The sequence below is a fragment of the Adiantum capillus-veneris genome, chromosome 18, assembly GCF_014529385.1.
Source record: "Adiantum capillus-veneris isolate H3 chromosome 18, ASM1452938v2, whole genome shotgun sequence".
NCBI classification, from domain to species: Eukaryota; Viridiplantae; Streptophyta; class Polypodiopsida; order Polypodiales; family Pteridaceae; genus Adiantum; species Adiantum capillus-veneris.
Genome location: NC_140948.1, coordinates 88,191,008 through 88,214,194, shown reverse-complemented (window position 1 = coordinate 88,214,194; position 23,187 = coordinate 88,191,008). Strand labels below are relative to the sequence as shown.

The window sequence follows — 23,187 nt, the reverse complement described above, 5'->3', positions numbered from 1 at the left end:
AATTGTGTATACATTTATCAAGTCCTCTCTCTCAAAGGGAAAAGGGGGACACTTGTCCCAAGGCTAGCATGGCTGCTTGATATGCACGCTGTGTGTGATTGGCTAGGCTTGAAGGGGTCCAATGAGGTTCCACCATGAGCTAGAAGAGGGGGTCGATCCAAGCAAGGAGGGGGCCTGCTTGCAGGATGTACTCTCTCTCTCTCTCTCTCTCTCTCTCTCTCTCTCTCTCTCTCTCTCTCTCTCTCTCTCTCTCTCTCTCTCTCTCTCTCTCTCTCATTGTGTGAAGTGCAAAGTGCAAGAGCTCCATCTCCTTCTCCAAGCATGTTGAGAAGTTGAGAGGCTACACCAACACTCTTGGCTATGGAATGAAAATCCAAACAAGAGCCATGATTCAATGCTTAATCTTTTCATCTTCTTCACCTTCATTACTATGCTATTATGCTATGCTAAGCAAGAAGAGTGATGATAAGTGAGGAACTATTTCTTTCTCATATGAATGTTTATACTTTCTCTTCCCTTACCCTCATTCCCCGCTAGCTCTCTCCACCTTCGAAGGTGTTTGAGGCCTTGGGATTGAGGATGAGTATGGTTAATGCTTTTACAAAGTTTATGTTATGTTCGTGATACATGAAGCTTTCCATCTTCATTGCATCACCTAGGTCACAAGGAACACAAAGATTGTATTGTACCAAGTCTCTCTTGATGGGAGAGTCTATAATACAATAGCCTATTGGAGGCGGGATCGGGTCCACATAAATCCGGTCCTCGACTGTTGTCAAGTTCTCTAACTTTCTCTCTTGCAAAATTATTGTTCATGCCAAGTTAATTAAGTATAACGGTTGTGTTGCTATCACTAATTAAGTTCCCCCTCTATGTTCTCAAATTAGTCTCATGAAAATGCTCACTCTAATTCTCTTAATTTCGCTACTCTCCAAGTTCATAGGCCATTTCCATTACATGCTATGCTCTATGAGTGAACTAATGTGAAAAGAGTACTTCTTTCTTGTAAGAATACTCCTTCTTCTTCTCCTTTGTCACTCCCAACTATCTCTCTACACCTTTGAAGGTGTTTGAGATCCTGAGATTGAGGCCACACCAAATGTAATTGTTGGTGTATGAAGCTTTCCATCTTCATGGCATCAATTGGGCTCTGAAGAGCACAAACATTATACTATAACAAGTCTCTCTCAATGGGAGAAGCTATAATATAGAGTCCTTTTGGAGGGGGGATCCGCTCCAAGTAAATCTGGTCCTAAATTGTTGTCAGTTGTCATCTCTCTCTTTTCAAGTTATTTTTCATGCCAAGCTAGCTAATTATGATGTTTCTTGTTGTAGACTTATTTGAATACATTTGAGTGTCTTTAGATCTCCCCCCATGTTCCATTCCACCTTCTACCTACCAAAATCCTCAACATGTAGCTCCTCCCTTACCTTTTGGGGTTTGATTATTTCAGGGATATTGGTGCAGTGGAATACCCAATTTTAAACATTAAAATACTCATAATAAACCTCAAAAAAGAACCCAATCACCAAATATTCTTCACTAACTTAGCACTAAACTTTTAGGGTTATTTTGCCTTATTTCACCTCTCTGGTATCAAGATCTTTATTCATGAAGGTCATTCTTCACAATTTCACTTTCATTTAACTCAATCAAAAATTGCATGCCCAGTCACTTAAAAATGTTAAAGATCATAAACTTTTACCATTGCTTATTGTAATGTCCTTAGTCAAAGTAGAGGCTACTAAAATATTTAAACTTAAACTCTTTCTTCTTACCAATTTATAGATCATTGATGTGAAAAGTCTCCCAAAGCATCATTATGACCTTGAATTAATTCTAAGACTTGAGTTTTAAACAAGAAATGGATTTGGTAGTAAGGAGCCCTTCACTTTTGAGTGCCTCAAGTTTGTAATGATGATCTTGAAAGTTGCCCACCATTGGCCCTAACTTTGTCCATAGTCCCTTGAATATCCTCCTTGTTCAAGGTAGTATTATGCTAGAGTATATCCATTATTGCACTTCTACCTAGTATTCATTAACCTTCTCTCATCCAATGTTCCCAACAAGAACATGACAAATATTTTTCATCCACCTTTCATGTTTCCTTGTGAGCTCCTTGCGCACATTGAAGTTGAACTAGGGACTTGAGTTGAGAGAGTATATCACTAGTTTCTCTAAGTGCAAAAAGAAGTTTTGAGATACCAACATAAAAATAAACTAGTTTTACCTAACCACTTTGAGTCTTCCATAGAAACCTCAACCTCCTCGCTTGAGACTCTCAATATTCTTCAATTTTCTTGCTCTTTGTCTAATACCAATCCTTATTTACTTTTTCTTGGTTGTATTTAGTAATGATTGCAAGTTCTTTATCTTCTCCATGCTTTCTTCAAGCTGATGGTTGAGGAATCCTTAAACTATTGCAGAAAATGATTCTCCAAGTTAAGAATGTCCCTCTCTATTGCAAGGGTTCTCTGCATACCCTAATATCCCTTTAATTCCCTTTTCTAAAAACCTCATCTATGTGAAGAACAATTGAATAATGGGGAGGTGATTTTGGTGATGAAGTCCCCATAGACACAATCTACCACTTTTCCATAAGTCAATGTGCTTCTTTCTCTTTGTTCTCATTGCTTGAATGGCAAACAGAGGGGTCTTGAAATCCTATTTATTTTTTAAAGAGATGCATATTCATCTTCCAACTCAACATGAAGATGATAGATACCTCTCCTAGTAATGTTCATGGCTACAATGGCCACATCAATGCTTGGAAATGGAAAAAATGGAAAATGAGAGACGGAATTGGATATAGTAAAAAGGAATGTGCCTAACTAAGCAAGGAAATTTTGAAATTTGGAACAAGAGAAAAGTGCTTTGGGACGGAGAAATTTTGGGAAAGGGACCCATTCCAAAAAGATTTGAAAGCAATACTTTATGTGCATGCCCAAATAGTGACATTCCATGCAAATGGGAAAATGGTGGAGGATTTTTTTGTGAATCTTGGGATTTGAAATTTTTGTCTACATTTTTTTAATGAAAAAATCTTGCTCTACCATCTCTTACGAGGGAAAAATGACCCCATGTAAAATTTGATAAATTCTTCTCATTGATGCCATATGATTCTATAGAAGATATGGACATATAGTGGAATAATACCTCCAAGTCGGATAGAGCACTGAATAGCCCACTATATGATCTTTGAGTAGAATCCCCCAACAAAGCAGTAGAAATTGTAAATCTTAGAGCTTAGTGCGACTCCATCAAAAGAGTATCCCACGAGTTAAAAATGCCATCATTTAAAGATAATGCTCTTGAAAACCCCTTGCCAAAGTCTGAGAATGCAAAGAAACACAAGAATAACCAAACCCAAAGTGACAATGAGTGCATGCTCACACTCAAGTTGGTGTCTAGCAATCTGTCACAAGAACATGTGTAAATTGGATTCCAGTTCTAGGTATAGTAAGGAGGTTGATGAGAAGGTAGACCCTCCCAAAATGTCTAAAATTAAACAACAAAGAAATCTAATCACTAAATCTATGGTTTATATAGAGAGAGTGTTTAAATTAGCACCTAGTCTCTATTGTAGTATCCTAAGAAACCAAAATTGGAGGCAATTTTATTTCCATATTCACTTGCATAGAGACCCGCATGCCAAATGAATCTAAGAGAGACAATGATCCTACTATGAGCATGCCAATGCAAAATGGGCTCAAAAATAGACAAGCAAGTCTAGAAAGCTTACTTATCTGCAATGAAGGTGCAAATTGATTGGACTTGTAAGGTACCAAGAACCCTCTTACTAAAGATAGTGATGACTCTAGGAAGGGAAATTAGGCCACACGTTTTTCCTCCATGGGAGCAAGAACTAAAGAAGTATCAAGAAGTGACATCCTTGATTAAAAAAACAATACCACTTTGTTAATACAGCAAGGGAGCTACAAAGGAAAAATTGTTGAAATGAGGTGGAAAATTGTTGATGTTGCTCTCGTAAAGAAGCCTATGAATTATTTTAGGAAGGTGGGTGTGACATGCCACAAAGAGCTGCAACTTCTATAGCATGGGCTCATGGATGGATATCACTTAAGACCCATAGATTCAATGGACAAAGGCTCATACATATATGGGAATGAGAAGGGCGGTCACTACATTGCATGATGGACATACATGAAGTGAGATTAGTAGGCCAGTCCTTAAATGTTCAAATATCTACATGACACATGGCTAATTGATACTTATAGAGATGCAATGGGCAATGAGTATCATCCATATCCCATGTTTTGTGCTACAGGCAAGGGCCCTAAACTAGAGTGGAGAAACTCATCTACGGATAATGTTGCAACTCATTTTCTACAAGATCTTTTGATTCAAGCATAAAAGGTCACCAACTCAGGTGCTAAGAACTACAACGAGTCAAATCCTAAGCTTTAAGCCAATTCCAAAGCCTTGATCTTTTTTTAGAGACTCACCTACAAGGTCACCTTCTAAATCACCATCAATGAGAAAAATTCTATCACGAACAGCAATGGATCTTCTCTTATTCCAGGTCATGGAACAATGAGTTGATAATGGCAAAATTGACCGAGTATGGAGAGAAAATCCATGTGAAACTTTAGGGGGGTCAAGGGAAATCAAACGACTATTTTATTCCCAACAACAAGAGTCAAAGGGTAAATTTTCCATCTAACAACTGAAAGCTTTATTTTGAAGTACTATCACAAATTTAATTGAAAATAAAAAAGAGGTTTAAATTAAACCAAATCTCATTTAGAATGAATGTAGAGCTTGCTTGGAAATTTCCATGACGGATTTGACAAGGGAAAAAAACTCTCTAATAGATTTAGATGCTATATCGACAAGTGCAAGTAACAAGTTAATAATGGACCATAAGGAACAACATCAAGCAAGCACCATAAAGTAATGATTGGTCAAATCAGAGCAACCCTTGTTCTCAAAGTACATTATGGTTTGCATTTGCAAAGAAAAAGCTATGGATCACACATGCCAGCACTCCTAAATCAATAATTATGGGCCAATATGATGTTTTCCCATGGCCCATCATACAAGCATAATTTTAGGTGGTGTTGTCATATTGTGGAATGTTTGTAATGTGAAATAAAGAGTTTTTCTCAATTTTTATGCCTTTTGATATGAGGGACCAAATGCCACAATGTACATAGTGTCATATACGTGAGAGTGATTGCAGTCATGTACATACCTCACCCGGGAAACAAGGCCCCGGATGTGGCACTATGGCGTGTTTTATCACAAACAAAAATGCCCAATGTGTTTTAAAGATGTACATATTTCAATTGCATGAAGATATTACACTCATTTTTCCTAGAGAGTTCAGTGTAGGCGATTTCACCATGTAATTTGAGTCCAAGGGGATTTTTCCACAATTTTAGGGATTCTCCCAAGTCGTTTGGGCTTTTTACAAGGAGAAATGGCATTTTGAGCTACAAATTGTCAAAAATGACCCATAATTAGTAAAAAAAATGACCCAAAATGCCACATCACTCATGGTGCTGTGACTATGAGATCTGGAAGAAAAATCTTGGAAAAAAAATATCAACACATTGAGCCTCTCTTTGAAGGGATACACAAGCTTTGTCCATTGTATGCTAGAGCAGTCTGCATTGTTCCAACCCCGTGTTTGAGCATGTGAGGATTCCAATTAGGGTTTCTTCTCTTCAAAAAGGTGTGTAAGCTTGTCTATGAAAGTCCTCAAGCTTCCATAAAATGGATTGAGCAAAGAATTGAAGGCGGAAAAAAATGTTTTTGAAAGGGCAAGGAGTCTGGCACTCTCATCTACGTTGATAGTCAGAGCGCATCCAAGGTTGTGAGGAACCCAGTCTTTCATGCTCCCAAACAGCACATTGAGGTGTATGATCCCTATGTCAAGGAGAGACTCTCATTTGGAGAGATCATCTTGGATTATGTACCGACACAGAACAACCTTACAAATCTTTTCATAGAGGCATTGCCTCGTGAGAAGTTTGAAGCCTTTTACAAATTTTTGGGCTTACTTTCCTTTGTGGATTGATCATGTCCATAGGTTATGGCATTTCCTTGTACTCTACATGAGACGTCTTGTACACTACATCACTCCCATCACAATTTGTTGCCATGTATATGACAGTGATATGTATGAACACACTTAAGGCCACATGGACACTTTCTTTCCTCACTAGGAGGTCCCCCCCCCCCCCCCCCCCCCCCCCCCCAATGTTTTGTACATACGCTTATCACTCTAGGGCTATCTTATTTTTCATTTGCACACTTAAAAATCCATTCTCAATTGTGTGCCTTGAGCTTCTTCTCCATATCCAACATGTGTGTGCAAATGAAAAATAAGATAGCCCTAAACCCTAAACCCTTAAACAAAAGTGTGTCCAATGCATGTGTCCATTGTTGAAACATCTATATGCATACATGCGAAGACAACAATAAAGGAGTAGAGAATCTTGATGGGTGATTCAAAAACACCAAGATTTTCATTATCCGAGCAAAAGAATTCAACACAGTAGAATTTCAAGTGAAGATGGCCCAAAATCTGATATTGCATCATAATAAAAGAGATAAAGACAATCACACAAAACATGGTTGAAACACCCAAAGAGATGAGAGACCGAGTAAAAAAATATTAACTCAATGAAGAGAAAAGACACATGACCCTCAAAAACAAAGAGTTTTTAAAGGCTTTGAGCTCTCATCTCATTGTGCACTTGTGTGTGAGTGTGTGACTCTATGCCACACAAAAGTAGCTAAACTCTTCCATCTTGAGCATAAACCTATTAGCTGTAATCATATTTGATATAATGGGGATATGAATTGAAGCTTTGGGACTAACACTTATTACTCATTTGGTGTCTCTACTGCTCAACTCTACTCTTGACTATGCAAAAGTTTCTTTTTGTTTTCTCAACCTTGACAACTTGAATTTGAGAGGACTCTTACCATATAGTAGAGCTTGAAGATTCCTTGGAAGATCTTAAATGGCACAAAGAAATGGTTGACTGACACTAAGCTCCATCTTGATGTTTGTGGGAGAGGATGGAGTTAGTGATGAGTTATAGCTTCTCTTTGAAGAGAACTTAGAAGAAAATGCTAACGAAAAAATGAAAGAGCAGAGAAACACCTATTTCTATGGACACAAAAGGTCTTTTGCCTTTCCATCTTCATTTGTCTTTTGACTTTCCACCTCATTCGCCTTTTGACTTTCCAACTTCATCTGTCTTTTCATTTCCTAAACTCACCCTTCACTTATGCACTTAATATGTTTTAAAAGAATTTTTATTTTTTTGAGATTGGGGAGACCTAATAGAGTCGTGGTTCAATCTTGGTTGCGTCTTGGTTCAATCTTAGTTTTACAAGTTTCTTTTAGTTCAATCTTCATTTTAATGTTAAGGTGTCTATAAGTAACTCACATTCACGTAACACGAACCCTAATTTGACTTATTGACTCATACTAGACACCTTGTGTTTATAGGTTCACTAGTTTGTTTCATGCTTGGTTTATCTTCTTACGTGCATCACATTACTTGTTTTGTCATTTCTCTTATATAGGCTATCCCCTACAAATCCTTGAACTAGGTATAGCTTTGGGACTTCTTTATAGTATCTCTTCTTAGGCTTTGTAGCCACTTTGTGTGGAGTTATATGTCCTTCCTGAATCATGCACTATGTATGTAAGCGAGATATCTTTATAGCTTTGTACTCTCTACCCTTCACTTCTAGATTTGGAATCCTTTGAACCCGTCATGCTATCCCCCTTTTCAATCAACAAGAAGGAGCATATTTAGTCATATAATGTGTATCATATCACGTGGGTTAAGTAGAGAAGATTATGTATACTCCAAGATTGTAAATTTTATGAATACATTAGAGGAGGGGGGTGATGTTCTGTAAGAGAGACCCATATAGTATATATATGGCACGTATATAGGAGCATTAATAATAATTTCTGAACTGCTTTGAATTGGGAACTTTGGATAAGTGACCACCTTGAGGATTGGGATTGTGCTGGAGATTGGACCCCCCAACCTAGAGGTTAGGTTAGAGCAAGGGGATTTAAAATTAGAGATTTCATAAATTTTTAGGTATTTTAATGTATTTCATAAAGGGTAGGTCACATTCAAAATAGGCAAAATACCCGTCAAAAAGAAGCCTTGGTGGGGACCTAAACCACAAGTGTTTATGCCTTTGGCACAAGGTAAAGGAACATGAAGTAGACATTCCTAGCCAAGGGTTGAACCCACAAGTTCACACAAAATTGGCATTGCCAAAGTAGAGGTAGCTTTTCTCATGTATTTAAGCGAAAGGTAAATTAAAAAAGGAAGGGCACTCACCGCAGAGCTAGGCGGCGAGGGGTCCCATGCACTCACAAGCATTGTGATGTCACCCCTAGAGATAAAACAAAACCTTGAATTGATTTATGTTGGATTAACTAATACATCCAGTCACAATTGTGAGTTTGGGGGGGTGGGGGAAAAATCAACCTTGAATTGGAAAAATGGGTACATAAGAAAGGAGTGAGGGGCAATGAGGGGGTTCATAGGTAAAGAAAGGGCTGTTTGGTTGGAAAGTGGAAGCAGTTGAGAGGTGGGTTAGCGACTAAGGCAAGCGAGAGCCAACGAGATACCCCCCACCCACACACACACACACACACACACACACACACATACGCTCTCTCTCATTTTCTCTCTTAAGGGCAAGTGAGTAACGTTACAATGTGTGCTTGCTGCTGTGAATTGAGTGGGTGCTTTTTTAGACTCAAATTAGGCTGGTTGTTATGACACACGTGTGTCCACAAGTTGTTGTTTTTTTTCTTACATACTTGGCGGCTTATGCATACCATGGTTGAGCAAGAAGCAACCTACTATTACCACTTCTAGTTGTGAGGTTGAGTATAGGGAACTCTTCACAGCTACGGTTGAGTGTTTATGGCTCAAATGCATTATGGCTGATTTGGGTGTTGAACAAGACATGGCCAACATCATCTACACTGACAATCAGGGCGCATTGGCAGTTGCAAGGAACCCAATTTTTCATGCTCACACAAGCACGTTGAGGTGCATATCATTATGTCAAAGAAAGAGAGTCTCATTAGCAGAGATTAGCTTGGCTTATGTGCCGACACGGGACAATCTTGTAGATCTGTTCACAAAGGCATTGTCTTGTAAAAAGTTTGAAGGTTTTTGTAAAGCTTTGGGCTTGCTTCCCTTTGTGGATTGTACGCGTCCTCAAGGCATGGTACTTCCCTATACACTAGGTGTCAGCTCTCGTTTAGTGCATCACTCCCAGGGGGGATTTGTTACTATATACATGGTAGATGATGTGTGTGAACACACTTACGATCGTCGGGGCATTTTTTCCCTCACTAAGAGGTTTTTTCCCCCATGCATTGTATATACACCCATCATTCTAGGGCTAACTTATCTTTCCATTTGGGCACTAATCAATACACTCTCTGTTGAGTGCCTTGAGCTTCTTCATCTTCTCCAAGTTGTGTGTGTTTCTGTCCTGCAACCCTAATTCCAACAAAAAAGTGGAAGTAATACCCTTGTTGAGCCAAGGAAAGCCATCTGAAAAACCTCCTAATAAGAAGGTGAGTAAAACGAGTGAGAAAATGACACCTAAATAAAGTGAAGGCAAAGGTTAGTCATTTAAGGATGAGTGTTTTGAGAAATTATTTCTTTGTATCACATTTCAACACCAACAATGCTTGTATCATTTCTCTAAAATATAGTGACATATCCTTTTTTTCATGCTTTCTTCTAATAGAGTCATTAATCTATAGCACGTAACAACAAGCAATGATAAAGCACATAGATTTGCAACAATATTTCCTAAGAAAGATGAATACAACATTGCGAGAGAGAGAGAGAGAGAGAGAAAAGAGAACTTAAAAGAAAATGCTAACGAAAAATAGAAAGAGCATAGAAACACCTATTTATATGAACACAAAAGGTCTTTTGACTTTCCATCTTCATTTGTCTTTTGACTTTCCACCTCATTCGCCTTTTGACTTTCCACCTTCATCTGTCTTTTCATTTCCAAAAATCACCCTTCACATATGCACTTAATATGTTTTAAAAGAATTTTTATTTTTCTGAGATTGGGGAGACCTAATAGAGTCGTGGTTCAGTCTTGGTTGCGTCTTTGTTCAGTCTTAGTTTTACAAGTTTCTTTTAGTTCAATCTTCCTATTAATGTTAAGGTGTCTATAAGTAACTCACATTCAAGTAACACGAACCCTAATTTGACTCATTCACTCATACTAGACACCTTGTGTTTAAAGGTTCACTGGTTTGTTTCATGCTTGGTTTATCTTCTTACGTGCATCACATTACTTGTTTTGTCATTTCTCTTATATAGGCTATCCCCTACAAATGCTTGAACTGGGTATAGCTTTGGGACTTCTTTATATTATCTCTTCTTAGGCTTTGTAGCCACTTTGTGCGGAGTTATCTCTCCTTCCTGAATCATGCACTTTGTAAGAGAGATATCTTTATAGCTTTTTACTCTCTACCCTTCACTTCTAGATTTGAAATCCTTCGAACCCGTCATGCATCCCCCTTTTCAATCAACAAGAAGGAGCATATTTAGTCATATAATGTGTATCATATCACGTGGGTTAAGTAGAGAAGATTATGTATACTCCAAGATTGTATATTTTAAGAATACATTAGAGGAGGGGGGTGATGTTCTGTAAGAGAGACCCATATAGTATATATGTGGCACGTATATAGGAGCATTAATAATAATTTCTCTCAACTGCTTCGAATTGGGAACTTTGGATAAGTGACCACCTTGAGGATTGGGATTGTGTTGGAGATTGGACCCCCCAACCTAAAGGTTAGGTTAGAGCAAGGGGATTTAAAATTAGAGATTTCATAAATTTTTAGGTATTTTAAAGTATTTTATAAAGGGTAGCTCACATTCAAAATAGGCAAAAAAAACCCGTCAAAAAGCAACCTTGGTGGGGACCTAAAGCACAAGTGTTTAAAAGGAACATGAAGTAGACATTCCTAGCCAAGGGTTGAACGCACAAGTCCACACAAAATTGGCATGCCAAAGTAGAGGTAGCTTTTTTCATGTATTTAAGCGAAAGGTAAATTAAAAAAGGAAGGGCACTCACCGCAGAGCTAGGCAGCGAGGGGTCCCATGCACTCACAAGCATTGTGATGTCACCCCTAGAGATAAAACAACCTTGAATTGATTTATTTTGGATTAACTAATACATCCACTCACAATTGTGAGTTTGGGGGGGGGGTTTGGGGGAAAAATCAACCTTGAATTGGAAAAATGGGTACATAAGAAAGGAGTGAGGGGCAATGAGGGGGTTCATAGGTAAAAGAAAGGGCTGTTTGGTTGGAAAGTGGAAGCGGTTGAGAGGTGGGTTAACGACTAAGGCAAGCGAGAGCCAACGAGATACCCACACACACATACGCTCACTCTCTCATTTTCTCTCTTAAGGGCAAGTGAGTAACGTTACAATATGCGCTTGCTGCGGACAAGGGTGTGAATTGAGTCGGTGCTTGAACCTTAATCAGGGCTTAATCGAGGGCTCCTGTGATTAAGGCAGGGAGGATGAAGCAGGGAAGAGGCATGGCATGGTGGGCGCTTGTGGTGGGGGTGGTGCTGATGGGCGGCCAAGGCCAGGAGGCCGCCCAATTTGAAGTGGGCGGCTCCTCTGGCTGGACGCTGCCCAGCATCGGCAACGTCAACTACTCCGACTGGGCCGACTCTCAAACTTTTGTCGTGGGCGACACTCTCTGTAAGATTAGTTTATTATTAGTCTAACCCACACCCCATTTTTAATCTTTAGCTTCAAGTTAGGCTTATCAATAAGATTTTCCTAACCTAAGAGACTAGGCCTAGAAGAATTTGGAGGATTTTCCTCTAAGAACCTCCAAGATACCTTTGAAATTTTGGGAACAATGGTCTCTCAAGTGCCTAGAATAAGAGCCTTTTGAGTACTCTAATGCTTTTACATCATCTTTTAAGGTGCCAAAGCTCAATCTCCCAAGTTCATAGGGTGAAAGTAACCCATGGTGAACTTGCAAGAAATTGCTCAAGTCCCCCCGCCCCGCCCCGCCCCGCCCCCTTCTCTTCTCCCAAGTCGGCAAGTCGGCAGTGCTTTACCTAGTGGGTTATTGCCTTTGGGGATGGCAGTTGGCATGCCATCCCTTATATTAAAACCATGGCTAAGAGCTTAGTCGCACCATGGGCTACTAGCAGTGTTAGCACTTACTAAAAAATAAAAAGTCCATGTTTTTCTCCTTAAATATCCAAGCTTTATTTTAAACCCACTAGTACTTTCAAAATGGAAGGGTTTAAGCTATCTTTTAGGAAGTGAGACGTTCTCCTCCTTTCCTCTCCATTCAAAGCCTCCCCATGTTTTCCTTCAAACTAGGTATTCTCCATTTCCTCCATTTCAAGTTTGGGTGCGACGTGGTGCAATCAAGTTTCCATCTTACCCCCATTAACACGCAGTGTGACCCGGCGCTAAGAACATAGTTAGCCCTCCCTTACATCGAATATTTTGAAAGACTGCTTGCTTGCTTCCTGTTCATTTTAGCTTTCTCATTGTCATGATCATATTTAGAACTTCAAATCATGTTCATCAACAATGTCTACTATTGTTTTGAACTTGATCTTTGAATAGTACAATTCTTTATTGATACTTACAATTTTTTCTATGTTGTTTATCATTGAGACAGACTTTAACTACAGCAGGGAGTATCACAATGTGATGGTAGTCACAAAGTCAGATTACCAAGCTTGTGAGGCTAGTAGCCCCATATCCACATACGATGATGGGGCCACAATTGTTAAACTAGATAGATCGGGCACCTTTTACTTCCTATGTGGGATCCCGTCACATTGTACTGATGGCCAAAAGGTGGAAGTTAAAGTTAGAAAACATGCACTTTCAAGCTCCACCGCCCCGTCAACTGAAACATCCCAAGTTAGTCATATCATTCCAAGTCCAATTGCTAGCCCTTCCCCAAATGCATTCCCTCCACAAGCTAACATTGCTAATCGTAGTCCTACTTCACTATCTTACTTTTTCTCGAGCACACTCATCATTGCCTTCACTTTGCTCCTCAATGTTCCTCTTACATTTTTCATTTGAAGTCCATAACCTAGGTCTACTTTGAGTGCATCTACAATCTCTTCTATTCTTAGAGTAGAAGAGTGGTTGTAAGAGGCTTGAGCTGTGTAATTTTGGAGTCTTCACATAACTTTGATTCTTTCAAAGATGAACTACACAGTGGTAGCATACATGACAAACCCTTGTATTCAATTTACACCAAGGATCTCTTAATATCAAGCCTAATTTTCAATAGCTTCATAATCTAACCATTTTTGCTTAGAAGATGTACCACAATGGTTTTAATCTTACCATGTTTCTAATGAAAGTTTGTGATAAAAAGGGCTACTATCAACGAAAATTGTTTCTTCTCAATAGCCCTTGATGTATTAGTTTAGCAATTATCTTACTTTTTGTCACATATTACTTCTTTGAAATTTAAAGAGAGTTTTGTAACTAAGTCATTATAAGAAAGCTATGGTTTTTGCTTGGTGGCTCCTATCCTCGAAAAAATAAAAAATGTTGAGGTGCCTCATGTACCTAACAAAACATTATAGGTTGAACGTACAATAACAAGAAAATCTGACAAAAAATAAGTTTTCAAAAAAGTAAGCTACATTAGCAAAAGTACATGTTGTGTAAGGACCAACAGAACTTGTCTTAGAAGAAGTTTTGTAAAGCTTGTTAGACAAGAGAAGCAAAGAGAGTAGTCTAGAAGCAGTGTTCGGGAAAAGTGTGCCTCAGCTTAGCCTTGAGCCGGTTGCAAAATCAAAGTAGTCGGTTGAGGGGAGGGCAAGAAAGGGAAAATTCCACTTAAAATACATGGAAAATAGTGTAATTTTGCAAAAATATTGGCTAGTATTGTAAAATTTCCGGTTCAGATTTGTGTTGGAGGGATTTTTGTATGTTTGTGAAAATGATTTTTCCTGAACATTGTCTAGAAGTCAATCTATGAAACAAAGCTATAATATTTACTATAACTAATTGCTCATTTGTATCCAAGATTATCAAAAAGTGGATTTAACACCTTAACTCTTGTAATAAAACATCTGGAGGAAAATCCTTGCTCCACATTCCCTAAAATTGCCTGACCCTTTGAGGCCTACCCCCACAGAGCATATCAAGCAAACAAATGTACTCCACGAGATGACTGTCTAGATAGGGAATTCATCATCAATGTCTTGTCCTTTCAAAATTACATCATATTTGGCATACAAGTTGATCAAAGGACTTCCAAACAATCCTAACCATTTCATTATGAGTTTTCTTGCTATTGTCAAATGCCACATGCCTTCAAAATGTAAGCATAGGTGTTTACACATATGAGAATCCCTTGCTTTCCCAATTTTGAAAACAACCTAAAGCTTCCTCACCCTCCATGTGTTGAGCATATCCATAATTGATAAGCACTTTCCAAAAGATGACATTCAGTACAAAATCTCATTAAGGACTTGTTGTTTTTATATGGATATACCACACTTAGTGTACATGTCAGCCAAAGCACTGCCAAGCACAAAAAGAGCCCCTGCCTAACAATCTCATCATGAATTTGTTTGCACATGTCAATTCCTTACATAGTGTCACAAGCATGGGTGAATGCCTCTAGAGAGAAGCCTCGGCCTTGCATCCACATTATATGGAGCCCAAAGATTCTTTGCATGACCAATGTTGTAGCATGCCCCACGATAAGTGTCGATGCCATTTTAGACCACAAAAAGATTAACCATGCAAGTGTAGTGTTATTTCTTGAGCTTAATGGAATAAGTATTCCCACATGGTTTTGAAACACGCTTGGCCATCACCCAATAGTTTTGAGTGACTACGTGCATATAACATTCAAGAGAAGTCACATATGCCCCTATAAGTGCATTACAAGACACTACATTGGAGGGACCTTCGGTTTATAGTCTCTAAAATTTCACTTTGTGACCCTACCCCCATTGACCATATATGGCAAGCAATGTAGTTCAACAAATGACATTCTAAGCTCGTCATCAGCCTTTTGTGCTTTCAAAATTACACTACATTTGGTATACAAGTTAACCAAAGCATTTCCAAGCAAGGCTAACCGTCTCATCATGAATTTTTTTGCTCATGTCAACTTCATGCATAAAGCCATATGCCTTCAAGTTTGAGGTGAAGGTATTTGTATATGGAGAGAAGCCCTACGTTTGCCTCCTCTAACAATAATTCAAAGCTTCCTCATCGTCCCCATGTAGACAATATCATGTAATAATAATTACATTCCAAGGGATGACACACACTTCAATGATCCCTTCAATAACTTGTTTGTGGTTTCACGTACTACATTGTGTGCATATCAAAGAAAGCATTCCGCAGTTCAACCTTGCTTTTGAAGAATACCTGGCAAATAATCATATCATGAACGATGTCAAAATTCTTACATATTGGCATATGCCTTCAAGATGCAAGCATAGGGTGATCGTGGTTGAAGAAAATCCCTTATTTCACATCCTCTATAAATAGCCCAAAGATTCTTTGTTCTATCAATGTTGGACATATCCCGCTTGAATAAGTGCATTCTAAGAGATGATACTTTGGACTCCTTCCCCAACTAGAAATATCCTAAAATAAGCCAATCAAGAAGCCAATTCAAAGATATAACATCCCAAATAGGAATCCCATCAAGAACTTGTTGTACTATCATGAATAGAACAACTTGATGTGTATGTGGACCCTAGCATTTCCCAGCAAAATTTCTTTTGTGCTTTCTTGGCGCCCATCCACCCATAAGGATTCTATATTCTTTACTTTATATATTGAATGTCAATAGGTTGATTTTGTTAGGAAATATGACGCAGCTAAATAGATATTTGAATAACTTACTTAATGGAGAGAGACAAATTTTAATACATTAGAGATTATAGAGAGAGAGAGAGAGAGAGAGAGAGCACCATAGACGTGGTTCACCCAATGTGGGCTACATCCCCACGGGAAAGCACACATTCAATGGCTTTAGTACTTCAAACAAGAAGTAGGTTACAAAGGGATTATACCCTTTATAGAGCTCCCACCTTGCTTCACTTTCACCACCTCACACACATGTTGTTGCATCAACTTCACAATATAAAATGTGTGCAGAAATGGCCTCCTTTGATAGGCCAAAATGGTTTCTCTCTCTCATGAGAGGCAGCCATGTATAGCCGCCCTTGTGTAGACAAGTCCAAATTGGACTCTCCAATCTGCCCATGTGTGGCTGCCCTTGAGAAGACAAGTCTGCCTTTGAAATCGGCCACCGGCCATTGACTTTCGACCACCGGTCCCACCGACCAAACGATCGACCGTTTTTCGATTATTTTTGGGTCGCAATCCGGCCATAATATTCCGGCAAAAGGGTATATTCCAATGATGACCGTGAAAATTTTGGTTTTCGATAAGTGATTTTACTTCACACACGATGGCTTCTCCTCATAACAGGGGCCTTATAAATGTACGTTTTTAATACAGAAAATTACAAGGGGTAAATCAGGCTCCATACTTAACAATTTTCCCTTGGAGACTGATCTCCAAGCCAAACATGTGACTGCTTTCCATCCTGGCTTCTTATCCTTGAATGTCGATTGAAGATGAGCAAAAGCTCAACTTCTCCTTGTTGACCACCTTTGTAAACATGTATGTAGGATTTTCTGTATGCACCTTTCCTAGCTTTAGCAGTCCCTCTTCCAAAAGAGTGCATATGAAGTGATATCTCACCTCAATGTGCTTTGTCTTTGAATGAAAGGCTGAGTTCTTCGCAAGATGGATAGCGCTTTGGCTATAAGACACAATTGTCTTGTTTGAATCCAAGCTCTTCTAAGAATCTGTCAAGCCACAGAATCTCTTTGCTTGCCTCCATCATTGCTACATATTCTGCTTCCGTGGTAGAAAGAGAGACAACTTTATGTAGCTTTGAAGCCCAACATACTATTGTGCCTCCAATTGTGAAGACATAGCCAGTAGTGCTCCTTTGAGTGTCTTTGTCACCTGCTAGATCTGCATCAGCATACCCTTGCAAGAAAATGTTAGTGCCTCCAAAGTACAAAGTATTCGTGGTTGTCGCCTTTGGATACCTAAGTATCCACTTCACAGCTTGTCAATGCTCTTTACCTGGATTATCCATGAACCTACTCACAACTCCCACTGCATGTGCAATATGTGGCCTTGTCCAGATCATAGCATACGTTAGAGAACCGACTATCTGCAGCATATGGAACTTTAGACATATAGGCTATCTCCTCTTTTGCCTTTGGACATATATCCTTGGTTAGTTTAAAGTGATTAGCCAAAGGTGTAGAAACAAATTTTGCATCTTGCATTGCAAACCTTTCTAGTACCTTCTTGATGTAATCCTCTTGAGATAGCTTTAGTGTCTTCTTTGTCCTGTCCCTTGATATCTTCATACCAAGTATCCTCTCTGCAGCACCTAAATATTTCATTGAAAAAGATATAGACAGCTTTTCTTTTATGTCTTTGATGTCCTGCATGTTAGCACTTGCAATCATCATGTCATCAACATACAACATTAGGATGATGAACTTCCCATCTCCCAAATTCTTTGTGTAAATGCAGTGATCTGAGTTGCACCTTCTGAATCTATGATCCAATATCTATCGATCGAACTTCAAGTACCATTGTCTTTATGCTTGCTTTAAGCCATACAAGCTCTTCTTTAATCTGCAAACCATTTTCTCCTTAGTTTTTACTTCATATCCCTTTGGTTGAAGCATGTAAATTTCCTTCTCTAAGTCAGCGTGAGAGAATACCGTATTTACATCCATTTGCTCAAGATTTAAATCATGAGCAGTCACAAAGTTTAAGAGAAGCCTAATTGAGTTCATTTTTACAATCTTTTGAGAAAACTATTATACCACAAGCCTGGACTTGTTTCTTTTCTTCCCACCTTCTTTTTCCTTCAGCTTATACACCCATTTGTTTTGTAGTGCTCACTTACCTTTAGGAATCTCAACCAATTCTCATGTTTGGTTGCGATGTAATGATTCCATCTCCACTTGCATGCTCTTCATCCATTCTTCTTTGGATTCCTGATGCATAATATCTTTGTATAATTCTTACTCTCCAGAATTTGAGATCAAGAGATGGTTGAAGGAAGGAACAAAGCTTTCTCGAGGTCTACTTACTCTTATGGATCTTCGGAAAATAGGTTGGGGCTCCTCATTTGGTTGACGTTGTTGCAACCGTTTTCACTCCTTTTCACCGTCCTCAAGTTCCATGTACTCATCACCTGTTTCTTTTGTGTGTTTTCTTTTCAAGTAATCTTTGTACATATTTTATTCGTTGAAAATTACATCCTACTTCTAAAGATTTTACTATCTTCAGAATTCCATAGACGATACCCAAACTCACCTTCTCCATAGCCAACACAGAAACACTTTTTGGACTTTGCATCTAGCTTTGACCTTAAGCTTCTATCTATGTGCATGAAAGCCTCACACCCAAACACTTTGAGAAATGCAAAAGTCACCGGTTTACCTGCCCATGCCTCTTTTGGAACTCCCCCATCCAATGCCGTTGAGTTTGACCAGTTGATTAAGTACACAGTCGTACTTACAGCTTCCGTCCAAAGCTCAAGCGGTAGGCCTGCATGTAGCCGCATGCTTCGTGCTCGCTCCATGATTGTCATGTTCATCCTTTCTGAAATCCCATTTTGTTGAGGTGTCCTTGGCGTTGTCTTTTGCCTCCGAATATCATTGCTAGCACAAATGCTTTCAAAAGCTTGGCTGCAATATTCGCCTCCATTGTCGGATATGAGGCTCGTTGGATATGAGGCTCGGTACCTGTTTCATTCTCCACAAAAGTTTTCCACCTTTGAAATATGAAAAACACATCATATTTATTCTTCATTACATAAATCCATGTTTTCCTAATCGTATCGTCTATGAATGTTACATAGTACAATGAGCCACCAAGTGATGGTGTACTTATTTGCAGGACCCCAAACATCAGAATAAACCAACTCAAGTTTTTTGTTTTTTCTTTCATTTCTTGATTTTTAAAATTTTACCCTCTTTTGTTTACTGTAAACACAATCTTCACAGAACTCTAAGGCCACTTCTTTCAAACCTGGTAGAAGCTTCTCTGATTGAAGGATTTGTATTCCTTTGGCACTCATATGCCTAAGCCGGTAGTGCCACACCGCACTGTCGACTGCTGTAGCTATTGCACAAGTTGAAGATTGTGTGTTGACAGTACACAAGTAAAGTGTACCAACCTTTTTTCCTTTGGCAACCACCAAAGATCCCTTTGAGATCTTCCATCGTTTGTTTCCGAATGCAATGTTGTGACCTTCATCGTCCAATTATCTTGTAGTGATTAAATTTTTGCAAAGAGAAGGAACATGCCTAACATCTTTAAGCTTCCATTCATTTTCGTTAGCATTTTTGACACAAATTGTATCTTTACCGACAATTTCACAAGCTTCATCATCTCCCAAGTATACATACCCAAACTTACCTTTAGTGTAATCTTGGAAATACTGCTTGTGTGGTGTTGCATGGAATGAACCCCGAAATCTACTATCCAGGAATTAGACACATTGTCTAATGAAAGAATTAGAGTGCCTTGATCTACTTTACCTACCACATTGGCCTCCGATGTTGGCTTGTTGGCTTGAGACTCTGACTCTCTTTCTTCTTGGACTAGCAATCCTTTTGACGTGGCCCCTTCTTGCCGCAGTTCCAACATTCAAGAACTGACTTTGTGTGTGACTTGCTCCACCTTGAGCGATCACAGCCCTTTTGATTTTTGAACCTCTTCTTAGGCGTTCCTCTTATTTTCACTGACAGTGTAGCACTTGATGATTCACATGTGCTTCTCCTTCGCATTTCCTCGCTTAGGAGGACACCCACAACGTCATCAAACTTAAGATTATTTGTGCCAGAGATAGAGTTACTTACAACCATTACAAGGTTGTCCCAACTATCCGTTAAAGACGATAGTATAAGGAGAGCTCACACTTCATCATCAAAATTGATTTTCATCGATCGAAGTTTACTTATGTTGGTGAACCATTCTCTGTCATCTTTAGATTAAACAAGCGCTTCATGAGATATATCTTATTGGATGCCGATGGTTTCTCGTAGAGGTCATCAAGTGACTTCATCAAGTCCTCTGTGGTCTTCGTTTTCGAAACGTTGAAGGGCATCGTTGACGCCAAGATTAGCCGCATTATTCCTAATGCCTTTTGGTCAAGGAAAATCCATGCTTCATCTGCCATTGTTGCGGGCTTCTTTGCAAGACCGCCTAGTGGCAAATAAAGGTCTTTCTGGTAGAGGCAGTTTTCAATCTGAATCTTCCAATGTTGGTACTTTTTGCCGTTGACCTCGATCTTAAGCTTCCCTTCCTCAGCCATTACACCCACTCAGTTCAAGGAATCCTTTCCTTAAGATACTTTAGCTACAAGCAAACCTTGCTCTAATACCCGTTGTTAGAAAATAGGACGTAGCTAAATAGATATTTGAGTAGCTTACTTAATGGAGAGAGACAAATTTTCACACACGAGAAATTATAGAGTAGAGAGAGAGAGAGAGAGAGAGAGAGAGAGAGAGAGAGAGAGAGAGAGAGCACGGTTCACCCAATGTGTGCGCTACATCCACGAGAAAGCAACCACTCAATGGCTTTAGTACTTCAAACAAGAAGTAGGTTACAAAGGGATTATAACTTTAATAGAGCTACCGCCTTGCTTCACTCTCACCACCTCACACCCACCTTGTTGCATCAACTTCATACTACAAAATGTGTGTAGAAATAGCCTCCTTTCATAAGCCAAAAGGGTTGTCCTCTCTCATGAAAGGCAGCCATGTGTAGCCGCCCTTCTGTAGACATCCAAATTGGACTCTCCAATTAGCCCATGTATGGCCGCGCTTGAGAAGACAAGTCTGCCTTTGAAATTAACCACCTGCCATTGACTACCGACCACTTGCCAACCGGCCAAACGAGGGACCGTTTTTCAACCATTTTCTGACCATCGTCCGACCATAATATTTCGATGGCCATAAAAATTTTGGTTTCAGACGAGTCTTTTTTATTCATGCACGATGGCTTCTCCTCATAACGGGGGCCTTACAACTGTGCGTTTTTTACAAAGGATAAATCATGCTCCATACTTAATAGATTGTGTGTGTGGGTGGGTGAGAGAAAGAGAGGCCTATGCACTATAACTATTTTTTGTTGCTCCTTACCTCCACGTTATTTGCACCATTGTTTGTACTTGTGGCATGCACCATGGTCCCATGCCAATGTTGGCCTATGCACTATAGTTGTTTGTGAAGTGTGCCGAGACATTAAAGTGTTTTGTTTTTCTGCCAACTTATTGCAAGTAATTAGCGAAGCTAGAAATCAAATTTATAAGTCATTCTTATACTTTGGGTCAAAAATTTAGTATTGCTTTGTCAAAATTGTTATAAAATACTTATTTTTTATTATTAAAATAACGTTTCACGTTGTTATGAAGCTTTATGGATAGATCTACATTTCTTACATTACAAAAATCTGGTATTGTTTTGTCAAGATACGTATAAAATACTTATTTCTTCTTATCAAAATAATGTTTCTCATTTCTTACATTTTACAAAAATTTAGTATTGTTTTGTCAAAAAAATCTATAAAATACTTAATGTTTCTTATCAAAATAATGTGACACATTGTTATAAAGTTTTATGGATAGAAATACATTTCTTACAACTAGACATTAAGCTTCACAACTTAGTTCTTATTTTAAATATGCACTATAAACCAGAAAGAAAAATGGTCAAATGTTAAAAAGGCTAAGAAACATTTGGATAGATCTATGAAGCTTTATGGATAGATCTACATTTCTTACATTTTACAAAAATCTGGTATTGTTTTGTCAAGATACGTATAAAATACTTATTTCTTCTTATCAAAATAATGTTTCTCATTTCTTACATTTTACAAAAATTTAGTATTGTTTTGTCAAAAAAATCTACAAAATACTTAATTTTTCTTATCAAAATAATGTGACACATTGTTATAAAGTTTTATGGATAGAAATACATTTCTTACAACTAGACATTAAGCTTCACAACTTAGTTCTTATTTTAGATATGCACTATAAACCAGAAAGAAAAATGGTCAAATGTTAAAAAGGCTAAGAAACATTTGGATAGATCTATGAAGCTTTATGGATAGATCTACATTTCTTACATTTTACAAAAATCTGGTATTGTTTTGTCAAGATACGTATAAAATACTTATTTCTTCTTATCAAAATAATGTTTCTCATTTCTTACATTTTACAAAAATTTAGTATTGTTTTGTCAAAAAAATCTATAAAATACTTAATTTTTCTTATCAAAATAATGTGACGCATTGTTATAAAGTTTTATGGATAGAAAGAAAAATGGTCAAATGTTAAAAAGGCTAAGAAACATTTGGGTAGATCTATGAAGCTTTATGGATAGATCTACATTTCTTACATTTTACAAAAATCTGGTATTGTTTTGTCAAGATACGTATAAAATACTTATTTCTTCTTATCAAAATAATGTTTCTCATTTCTTACATTTTACAAAAATTTAGTATTGTTTTGTCAAAAAAATCTATAAAATACTTAATTTTTCTTATCAAAATAATGTGACACATTGTTATAAAGTTTTATGGATAGAAATACATTTCTTACAACTAGACATTAAGCTTCACAACTTAGTTCTTATTTTAGATATGCACTATAAACCAGAAAGAAAAATGGTCAAATGTTAAAAAGGCTAAGAAACATACAAATTTTGGCATTTTGAAGTTTCTCTTGCGAACACGATAAATCATATTGTAAAATTCAAAGTCCAAATTTGATCTATAGGTCAAAAACAACATGTCAAGGGCTCAAACTCACACACAACTTGTAAATCAAGGTCAATGTAGAAAATTAGTGCTATAAATTTTTTTCAAAGCCAACATTCTGATAAAAAACCATGAAAATGTGATCATATATTCCCTGATTGTAGCCACATGAAATATTTATGTACATACACTCTATAAGTTAAGAGTTCCAAACTTAAACTCAATTCTAAACTTAATCTTTCATGAACTTTTTTTTTTTTGGCAAAACTCAA

At 38.1% G+C, this 23,187-nt stretch overlaps 1 protein-coding gene across 1 annotated transcript; it reads left to right on the top strand.

Annotated features, from left to right (window-relative positions):
* The first annotated feature begins 11,321 nt into the window (after positions 1-11,321).
* LOC147435995 (chemocyanin-like) lies at positions 11,322-13,354 on the top strand. Its single transcript, XM_086488904.1, has 3 exons — positions 11,322-11,397; positions 11,588-11,779; positions 12,726-13,354. Exons 1-3 carry the CDS (start codon positions 11,337-11,339, stop codon positions 13,139-13,141), a joined length of 669 nt encoding a protein of 222 aa, XP_086345030.1. The 5' UTR covers positions 11,322-11,336; the 3' UTR covers positions 13,142-13,354.
* Positions 13,355-23,187: the final 9,833 nt, after the last annotated feature.

What these genes read in the sequence shown, in the direction of transcription:
- LOC147435995 (XM_086488904.1), top strand. Translation starts at nt 11,337, where the DNA reads ATGAGGGGGTTCATAGGTAAAAGAAAGGGCTGTTTGGTTGGAAAGTGG. An exon ending in AAAGTGGAAGCGGTTGAGAG is followed by an intron (nt 11,398 to 11,587) that starts GTGGGTTAACGA and finishes TGATTAAGGCAG; the next exon opens with GGAGGATGAAGCAGGGAAGA. An exon ending in TGTCGTGGGCGACACTCTCT is followed by an intron (nt 11,780 to 12,725) that starts GTAAGATTAGTT and finishes TCATTGAGACAG; the next exon opens with ACTTTAACTACAGCAGGGAG.